The 10,252-nt window shown below is 35.3% G+C and overlaps 1 protein-coding gene across 1 annotated transcript in view; it reads right to left on the bottom strand.

Moving 5' to 3' along the window:
- Positions 1-2,008: 2,008 nt before the first annotated feature.
- ptprq (protein tyrosine phosphatase receptor type Q) overlaps positions 2,009-10,252 on the bottom strand; it is a 152,531-nt gene continuing 144,287 nt past the window's right edge. Inside the window, exons 56-59 of the mRNA XM_069904020.1 lie at positions 9,443-9,591; positions 8,511-8,646; positions 4,342-4,465; positions 2,009-2,408 (exon numbers count right to left, since the gene is read on the bottom strand). Coding sequence (XP_069760121.1) covers positions 2,371-2,408; positions 4,342-4,465; positions 8,511-8,646; positions 9,443-9,591 — 447 coding nt within the window. The 3' untranslated portion in view covers positions 2,009-2,370. The remainder of the gene's footprint in view (positions 2,409-4,341; positions 4,466-8,510; positions 8,647-9,442; positions 9,592-10,252) is intronic.

Raw genomic sequence — 10,252 nt, 5'->3', positions numbered from 1 at the left:
ACTACGCATTTTTTTGGATTTTAACCCCATCTACCACAATGCAAAAATTATTTCTTGTGTCGAATCTACCCACCTTTTGGCTAAAAACACAAATGCTGGAGGAACTTGGCAGATCTCTGTTCAGATAGCATGTTATACATCTGATTAAAACACAACTATCCTATTAAAATAAATTTTGCATCTTTAATATTTCTGCATGTATCACTTGTGAAATAATGATAGAGTTCTCTTGCATTAAGTATTTTTCTTAGGATAGCAATCTCATTGCAGTTCTAACAATCAAGGGGTGAGATGTTGGGGTGTTATTGTTAACCCGATAATCACATTATGAATTTTATCCTTGCACCTATATGGATGCATACGACATTAGAAAAATATTTCCACAATAGATTCAACTACAAAAAGCAGATAAAATAAATAATATTGAAGAGTAGATGCAGAGTGGCACAGCACTGGAAGAAAAATGTATGTTTTGGTTCATGAGGGAATAACTATAATATTGAGTGCAATCTGCCTTGAAATCGTGCATGAGTTAGTTGTGTAGCAGTGCTTGGCATGGTCATGTAAAATTCATTAATGAGTCTAACCTGCATTTCAGAACCGTGTACCTCAGTGCCTGAGTAATCTCTGAACTCTTCTAAATGAAGAGATACAGGGCCATATTCTCATGCACCATTTAACTAAATCATCCATGACCTGTTTAATGCATGTGGAACACTTTAGTCAATTATAATTCGTTCTCTGTGCAGTGACAATCACATTCAATGCATGTCAGCTATACTAAATGAAATTCTACTCTAAGTTGTTTAAGAATTGGGTAACCTTTAATCAAAAATGCAAGTCTTATCTGGGGTTGGGTACAGACCTTCTCCTACAGTGACTGCTACTGGTGAGTCCAGGAGTGAAGATTATTCTGGAATGAACATTCTTCAGGCACATTCCTGTTTCTTGTGACATCCTCCTTTCCATTGTTAATATCTACATGCCACCTTGCATCTCTTTCCTCATCCACTGATCTCTCTACCACCCTTGTCTGTGCATCCCCCACACCCTCCCTTGTATAATCTTTCAAGGTCGCCCTAATCTCTGCTGTCTGTAATCTTGTCTTGCTGCCTAATTTTCTCTCTGCTCGTATCGCACTCTTTTTTGCAACCACTCATCCACATTCTACCTGTTCCTTCCATGATCTTCTCTTTGCAGATCAACTCCTCTCACCAAATATTTCATCACTGGTTTCCCTAAAGTTAACTCCATGTCCCCAATCCTAACCTGCCTTTCCATATCCAACTATGCATGAAAGCTCTGCCATGTTGGTTCCAGTATGCACAAAACATTGAGTATACATTCTTGAAAGTCTCAATCCAAACTGGCACAGGTCCTCCACACTGTTGTTTCAGAGTCTGGAAACACATTTTGAGAAATTTCATGCCCATCTAGCTCTGTTACAGCTGCAATGCAGTTAACAGCATTTTCCTGCCACATGCATTATATAAATGTATGCTATTGTTTCAGTTAGTACACTTTTTAGTCAGTTTTGAAAGTTTATGCTTGTGAGTTGTTGTAAAATGCTTAAGAATTGTGAAAAGGTTGGTTTCCTTAATGATTGTGTTCAGCAAGGTAATTAGTTTCTTGGAACTAAAGAATGGAACTTCATCAAAATAAAAACCCAGGGCCAATCTGATAACTTTGTTTTAGTTGGCACAGAGCAGTGAGTGTAAACAGCAGTGTCCCAGAAGAGCTACTGTCTGAACTGCAGAAAGAGATTAATCTCTGTGGTGTCAGAGGGGTGAGTGTTCAGCTGTTCAGGATCACAGACTGTTCTGCCAGTGAAGACCGAGTTAAACTACTGACTCCAGAAGCCAACATTTTAGTACTGAGCACTGATCAGAAGTAGAGATAACAGAAGGAATAAAACTTTTCCAAGTGCAATAATATGCACACTTTAATCATATTTATTTCAAAACCAAACACTTTTGCACAACAAAGGGATATGACAATTTAACATGTATTTACCAAAACCACAAAGTGCCATGAAATATTTAATTTTGCATCTTATTTGGCTCACTTTACATTTAAAAAAAAAAAATATTGCAAAGTTACAAAGTATGCAGTAGAGCAAAATAATATCTAGTAATGTGCAATAGATATTTTAAGTGAGGAAAATAAATACTTAGATCTTAATATCCATCCAAGCCAAACACAAGTGTAAAGAAACATTTGATAAAGACCGAGGCAATAAAGGATTCTGACATCATGGTGATTTAAGATTGCCTATTTACAGATTAACTTTGGCTCTTATTAAAGCTCTCATTCTAATTTACCAATGCAAGTTTAGTGAAACCTTTTTGATCTTCTGCAGCAGTCGGAGAATTACATGGTTGTTTCCTCCCATTCCAATTCCACATCACCTAAAAGATATTTACACAATTAACAATGTAGTAATTTTAACCCCAATGTAGGAACAAGAGCTACTTATTACTAAATGGCTCTGTGCATTTTCGAGTCAATGACAGGGGCTTTGCACATAAACCTCTATGGGGACAGATTCAGCCTGGGCCTGGGCTGGGTCATCTTAACCCACTGGGCTCCTATTTGTAGACACTGGAAATAAACTTGACATTGAGTTTGAATCTGAATTGGTGGTGTTGGTCTATTGTTGATTAGGACTGAAAGGTCATTGCAGAATCAACAATTGAGGTGAGGGGTGGTGGGGGAGCCCAGCTAGATGGATGGTTAAAATATTTTTTTTCCACAAGTTATGTTTAATTTGTAACTTGCAAATAATCTTTAAACACTTTGAAAAGAACTTACCTGGCCCTGGAACCTTGTTTTGCTACCTTTTGCATGTAGACATTGTCAGGTCCAATAATGGAACTGTGAATGGGTTTTAATGATGTAATCTGGTCACACACCATCAAATAGATGCTGTTTTTTTTAGTGTGGGTATTCTTACAATGCCATAGGTTAGTGAATTAGAACTGGCTGGGGCAGAACTGCATTGCAAAGCATATGAGCTGTTTTCCTCCCACTCCTTTTGAAAACCACTTTTCATGTTACAACAACTGAATTAACCTGCATATGTAACTTTCAAGTCTCATGGACTCATTTATTGATTATTACAAATGAGATGACTAAGGACATGTTTAGAATGTGATATATTAACCATTATGTAGTACTTTAACATGGCTCTTTTGCAAAAGATTTTTCAACTGAAAATGATAATTTGCTTTCCCCAGTCGCCATCAAAACCTCACTAATTATTCTGCATTCAGAGTTTGGAAAATGAAGAGCACGATAATTTTAGCAAAACAATTTGACTTTTGGACACAAAATCCATGCATAATAAAGCATATTTGTTGATATTTTCTTTCCTCATGTTTGTTCTTTCACCTGGGAAGGAGAAATAGTCTGAATATTAGACAGTTAACTGGCACTGTGAGTTACATTACAAATAGGCAAACGCAGAAGTTCAGCTGTTGAACAACTTGTTTAATTGTTTTCTGCCTATTTGATTGATAGTGAACTGTGTCTTTATTGGGAGTCAAGCAGTCATGCTCGAGCACTTTCTCAACCATTGAAAAGCCTCCTAATATTAAGCTACATCTGCAAAGACTATTGTAATTAGCACGTTATACACAGAATTTTCTCTTGTAGAGTGAGAGGTAGGAAACTGAGTATCATGGGGGTCATTATAAACATGCACAACTTAAAGTTTCATATTTGCAACAATGGAAAAAGTGCACTTGATATGAGTGCTACTTTTCCCTTTATGTTTATAATGGTGACTTGAAAGTGTGTAAGTGCTTTATGGAGATGCAAGAGACTGCAGATGCTGAAATGTTGAACAAAAAGAATCTACTGGAGAAACTGGGGGTCAAGCGGCAACAGCAGGGAATTGGTAAGAAAATGAGAATTTATTTTTTGCAAGTTTTTGGTCATGATTTTGCAGCAGGACTGAGACTGGAGAGAGGGAAAATAGCCAGTATGAGAGGGGAGGGGATTGTCTTTATATTAGCCATCTTCCCTCTCCAGTCTCAGTCCTAATGGATAATCTGGTTCCAAAGCTTTGAAAATTCCTTTCTCCCAGTGAGTTCCTCCAGCAGTTTGTTAAATGCTTAGTGTCTGCTTAAAATGGTGGAGCATGGAATGAATGTGGTTTATATATACAGTCAGTTTCAGGCTATCTTGCAATATGGTCAGCATAATGTGGGCTGAAGGTACTGTACTGTTCTAAATTCTGGGGTTTTTTTTTTGTTCCAGGAATGTGACAAAACTGATTAATTTCATGATAAATTTGGAGTTGTAGAAAATGAAGTCTATTGTGAAAATTTGTCTTCTTACCTTCCATTGTATCTAGGGAGTCCATCTTTTGTAAAGCAGCATAATTTACAAACCACAGTGAACGACTATTTCCTTTGTTATTCAACAGATCCAAAGCACATTGATGCAAGAACATATATTGAGCCTATAGTCAATTAAATGTTGACAAATTAATATTGAACAATTCAAAAAATATAACAAACTGGAAACTCAAACCTACACTGTATTGCTATTATGAATAGAAATATAATCCTAATTTTAACACATATTTGCACAATGAATTTTCTAGATTTCATTTCTCTCCAAGTTGTGCAATAGTAATAATGACCAAAGAATGTCAACTAAATGATAGCGTGAAATTCGGAGTTAAAGCTGAATGTTTTAGATAGTTGAGATTAAAAAATTATCCCCTGCTAGCTAACATTATTTTCATTCTACAAACAATATTGAGGTATTATGGCATACAGGTTAATACAAATGCCACATGGCCCATAGATTCAAACTGAAGGATCTACAGGACATTTGAAAAGATTCATTTGGATTACTAATACTTTTATATTTTTTTACAAAATGGCTAAAATAAAAAGCTATCGTAATTAAAATTCACTGAGACAAACCCTTGACGATTAACTGCAGTGGTTTTATTTAAAGTAGATTTGGTGCATATTTACCGATTACCTCAATGAACAAAACACATGGAATGAGATGCATAAAGTGGAAACTTTGTGTTGCTAATTGGTTGTTGTAGGAATTTGAAGGTAAATGCTCTCATAGCATGTAAATATTTGTAACCATAAAAGCATTCAAGTAGATGATGAAAGAATGCAAGTTGTAGTTGCACAACTGCCCAGTTTTACACTACTAATAAAGTAGTGGCAATCAAGGGAAAGGACATCTGCATAATCCATTGGGACTGGTGTGGGTGGGACACCTTGGTCGGTGTGGACAAGTTGGACTGAAGGGCCTGCTTCCATGCTTTATGACTCAGTTTCACAAGTGTATAAGAAAACTGTGGACATTGAGCAAGTTGGCAAACTAAGGCTGAGCAGCAGTTTACAACTTTTCAGAAGATTATTTAAGCATGCTTGTCATACTTCACAAAAATATTTACAGAACTATACATTCCTCATTTCTGAAAGTGCATTTTGCATTGCAGCAGGAGCTGCAACTAACAGTTAGAACATGACCCACGTGGATTATTTTTTTAGTGCTTCACATCAAAAGTTGTTTAGTCACAGCCCCATCATCTGATGCTCCATTTATTTGAACACCTGCTAGATTGGAGAATGGGCCCTTCAATTTGATTTTGTGCATACTTTTAAGTTGGAATGGTTCCAGTGTTGGCAGGATAAATTGGCTCATAACAGCTATTTAATCCATCAGCATTATCAATTCTCACATTTCGAGATCTTCGGATAAAATTTAACTAATTGAATCTTGGAAAAATGTGTCCAATGGATGACTTTAAACTGAATTAATGAGAGAAGATGAGTGAACATGTTTCAAAATAGAATCCCATGCAGTTTTGGCAAATGGTTGTTGAAAGTCTTGTTCCCATTTTTTTATTACCACCCAGGAAACCATCCTTACATCTTAAGTAATCCTTTATGATTAGGTTGAAAATTATATACTACTCAAATGAAGTTAAAATCTAAGTCCTGGGGAAGCTTCAATGTTAAAGTATTTAAGAAGCTTTTAATCTGTAAATAGTGATGTTTGGGTATTTTAAATTTAATAGATAATTGTTCAAAAGATGCAACATTTTGGCCAATATATAGATTTAGAAAAGATTGGATACCCAAGCTTAACCATTGAGTATAACCAATATCTTGAACCAAAGATTCTTTATTTTTAAAAAAGTTACGTAGAATAGGGCTGATCAATAAAAACCTATGGGAACTAAAATGTTTTGAAAATTGAAACCAAATTCTTGGGAGTGTCTGGCTACCAAATTATCAGTCAACTTTGAAGCCAAAAAGGGCAAGGGTCCTCCCAAGTCTTGAAAGGACAGAGTGCCTTTTAGTAGACTTAATCTCTTGGTCAATCCATCTTGAAGCACTTTGGAATTCAAATAGTAATATCTAATATTCATTGTCCAGTAATAAAAATCTAAAATTAATGCCAAACCTCAATTTTTTAATTTTTTGAAGGTTTTTTGAGGCAGGGGCACTCGTTTTCCCAAACAAAAGAGGAGCTGAGAGAATCTAATGAATCAAAAATATTGAGTAACAAAAACTGGTACAGCTTGGAAAAACTATAAGAATTTAGGCAATATATTCATTTGGTAATATTAACACATCCACTAAAAGCCCTCGAATGAGGAGACCATTGAGATGGGAACTTCTTGCATGATTCAAAAGGGTAAGGAACATTTCCCTAAACAAATTATTAAATCTTTTAGTAATGCCTAGATCAGTGGTTCTCAACTTTTTTCCTTCCACTCACATACCACTTTAAGTAATCCCTATGCCATTGTTGCTCTGTGATTAGTAAGGGATTGCTTAAAGTGGTATGTGGCCAGAAAAGAAAATGGTTGAAAACCACTGATTTAATTGTACCTAATTGACTCATTATGTGCACGGTTTCATAACTCCAAAGGAAATGGGCCAAGGACAATTTTTCTCAAGCAAAATATTTCATTAACACTTGGGTCTAGAGCAGTGATTCTCAACCTTCCTTTCCCATTCACATACCACCTTAAGCAATCCATTACTAATCACAGAACACCGATGGCATAGAGATTTCTTAAAGTGGTATGTGAGTGGAAGGAAAAAGGTTGAGAACCACTGGCCTAGATAGTTTACTTGATTTTTTTTTAAAGGGACAGAGGAATCGAAGGAGCAGGAAGAGTTTAAAAGTAATTCACTCTTCCGCAGGTTTAATTTATAGCCGGAAAACTGACCAAATTGACCGAGAAGTAGCAAAATTTGCCAAATCAAATGGTCAGGATTGGATATGTATAGCAGAAGATCATCAGCATAGAGAGACATCTTATAAGAATTTCCAGCTCTAGAGATTCCAGAGATCTCTGCTGATTGCTGAAAAGTGACTACTAATGGTTTCAAAGCCACATTAAATGGTAGAAGGTTTAAGGGACGAGCCTGTCTGGTTCCATGATGCAGTTTAAAAGGTTTGGATTTAATTGAATAAAAGAAAATTGAAGCTGTATGGGATAGATATATCATTTTAATCCAATTAATTAATTGAAAACCCAGGTTAAATTTCTCTAGTACATAAAATAAATATTTCCACTCTACTCTATAGAATGCTTTTTCAGCATCTAAAGACATAATATATTCAGAGGATGAAACTAGGCATCGAATATTGAATTGTGAGTAATGTCCTTTGTATCATATGTTTTGGCTATATCTTTCTCTCTTTAGCTTATGGCATGGTTATTTTGCACCTTATTAATTCTTAATATTAATTTGACTCCTAGCACTTTTATTGCTTTTTTCTTTTTTGGAGTGAGTGGGCCAATGGATTTAATTTTGATTTCTTCACAATCCCATACAGTGGCTTTTGCTTCCCTCTTTGCTAGAAGGGCAATTTTGCTGAGATGAAAAAATGCTGTCCCTCTGACTCACGCAATAGTGATTGGATGTGATGGCATGTCTCTCTAGAAAAACATTTGTGTGGAATGAATCTTAACTTGGGTGACCTTTTCTCAATTAATTTCAAAACTTGTAGATTAATTCTTTTTATTTTTCATAATCTCATAGTTGTTAATAGTAGTGGACTCCTTAACTTGGCTAGCAGTCCTCATAGGGTAGGGTTTGATTCTTAGTTTAGGAACATAGTTTTTTTCTCTTTCCCTTTTTTCCATTTAATAACATGGGTTCATATGTTCCCTGTTATTTTATACTTTTAAATTTGATATTAATTTACTTTTATTACCATATAAACCAATGTATTTTGCATATGTTAATGCACTTTTTCAATCTTTTTAATGGTTTTATAAATTCTGTTGCTTGAAGGAATGTACTGCAGGACATCTTGTACAGCAGCAGACCTGCTGAGTTACATGAAGAATTTGCAGAAATCAAAAAAATTGCAATAAAATTAACGCGATCTGATGCCTTGAATTTTGCACAAAATTTGTGTGAAAATGAAACAGGATTTCTGTCAATCATTAAGAACAGAGCCCAAATGCCTTCATATTTATATAAAAAAAAGTTTCACATTCTTACCAAGTTCTGAACCATGCACATTCGCTCATTTCGTAATTCTGCCACAAATCCAAAGATATCCACAAAGTCATGGTGGTTCACGTGCTGTATAAGGTGATCAAGTGCAATGAAGACACCTGTCCTTCCTACACCAGCACTGAGAAATAGATAAAAACATGTCTTATACATCTATCTATATATATTTTTTAAAAGTCTTCCATTGGTTCATTAAGTTTCATATGTTCATCAAATAAGTTTGATGTTTCAGTCTGCATCTGAATGCAATTTGCAATATAAATCTTTCTGTAAAGAATAGTGATTTTACTTATTTTCTTACCTCTTTAAAGTTGTCTGAAAATACCTGTGTATGGTTCTAGTTTTTATTACTTTCACTGTATCGGTGTATAGCTCCCTCTATTCATTAAATAGGACCAGGATTGTAAAAAGAAGCAAGTATATTTAACTTTTTTTAAATTGTGAGCTAATTGCTAGGATGCTCCTGTGATTTTTAAAAACTGAAAGGATCATGGAAAAACGGGAACAATTCAACAATGAACTTTACTGCCTCATTTCACAGATCATAGATACAGTAAAAGCCCCCAGAATCTGGCACCTATGGCGATTGGTAAATACCAGAGAAGTTACTTGAGACTGAGTGTTGTGTGGTTGGCAATATGATTGCTAGAGTGTGCCAATTTTAAACTTTTTTTTTAACCTATTTATTTTCCCCAATTTGTTTTGGTGGCTGCTTCAGGCTGCTGGTTGTTTGGATTCTGGATAATGGTTTTTTAAATAAAAAAAAACTACTATGGGGAAAAATAATTAAGCAAAGCTTCACCATGTACTACTCTTTACAATAATATACTTTTAGCACTGTTGGACAAGAAAACATTCCTTTTATTTCGGGATGCTACGGCTAGCACTATTATGTATTTATAAATAAATTGACTTACCTGCAATGGACCACAATAGGAGTGTTATCATTGGTTCTGTTTGCTCGAATTAGCTTCACAAAATGAATCAAAGCCGCACTGGTCTCGGGGACACCATGCTCAGGCCAAGAAGTGAAGTTGAAATGTGTGACCATCATAAAATCCCCATGCTGCTCAAATAGTTATTGAAGTTGAAAGAATGTCAGAACAGTAAAAACATTCAAGAACAATATCTTAATATATTTAAGGATTTGTAAAATAATTTTAAAATTAGGTAGGAAAAAAATATAACTAAATTTGGAAGCACACTCAAAAATGGAGCCACTGAGTTTGTTTAGCACCACTGACTGGGGTTGAATCTCTAGCCAAACGTTTGTAGCTGAGATTGAATAAATTAAATGATATTTATCTTCCTGGAATGAGAAGGAATAATTTGCTTTCTCTGAATCTGTTATATTAGTACAAATTAAAGCTACCTATCTATATTTAAAGTGAATCATCATATTCTGGAACATAATTAAAAAGTAGGTATTAATATCTTTGTGGGCTTAAAAATTGATAAATCCCCAGGGCATAATGAGAGGTATCTCAGGCTGCAATGGGAGGAGTTCCTGAGGCCCTACTCACAATTTTTTTACATCTTCACTGGCCACTGCTGAGGTGCCAGATTACTCGAGGACTGAAAATGTGATGCTGTTATTCAATATGGGCTGTAAGCATAGCAAGCATTTACTGGCTGGTGAGTCGAATGTTAAATGGTAGGAAAGTTATTGGAAAACATTCCATGGGCCAGGTTTAATGGGATGAAAGCATGGACAAAGATAGTTTTGG

This window comes from Narcine bancroftii, chromosome 11, assembly GCF_036971445.1.
Source record: "Narcine bancroftii isolate sNarBan1 chromosome 11, sNarBan1.hap1, whole genome shotgun sequence".
Lineage (NCBI taxonomy): Eukaryota > Metazoa > Chordata > Chondrichthyes > Torpediniformes > Narcinidae > Narcine > Narcine bancroftii.
The sequence above is the reverse complement of the archived record's forward strand: the minus strand, read 5'-3'. Positions and strand labels throughout refer to the sequence as shown.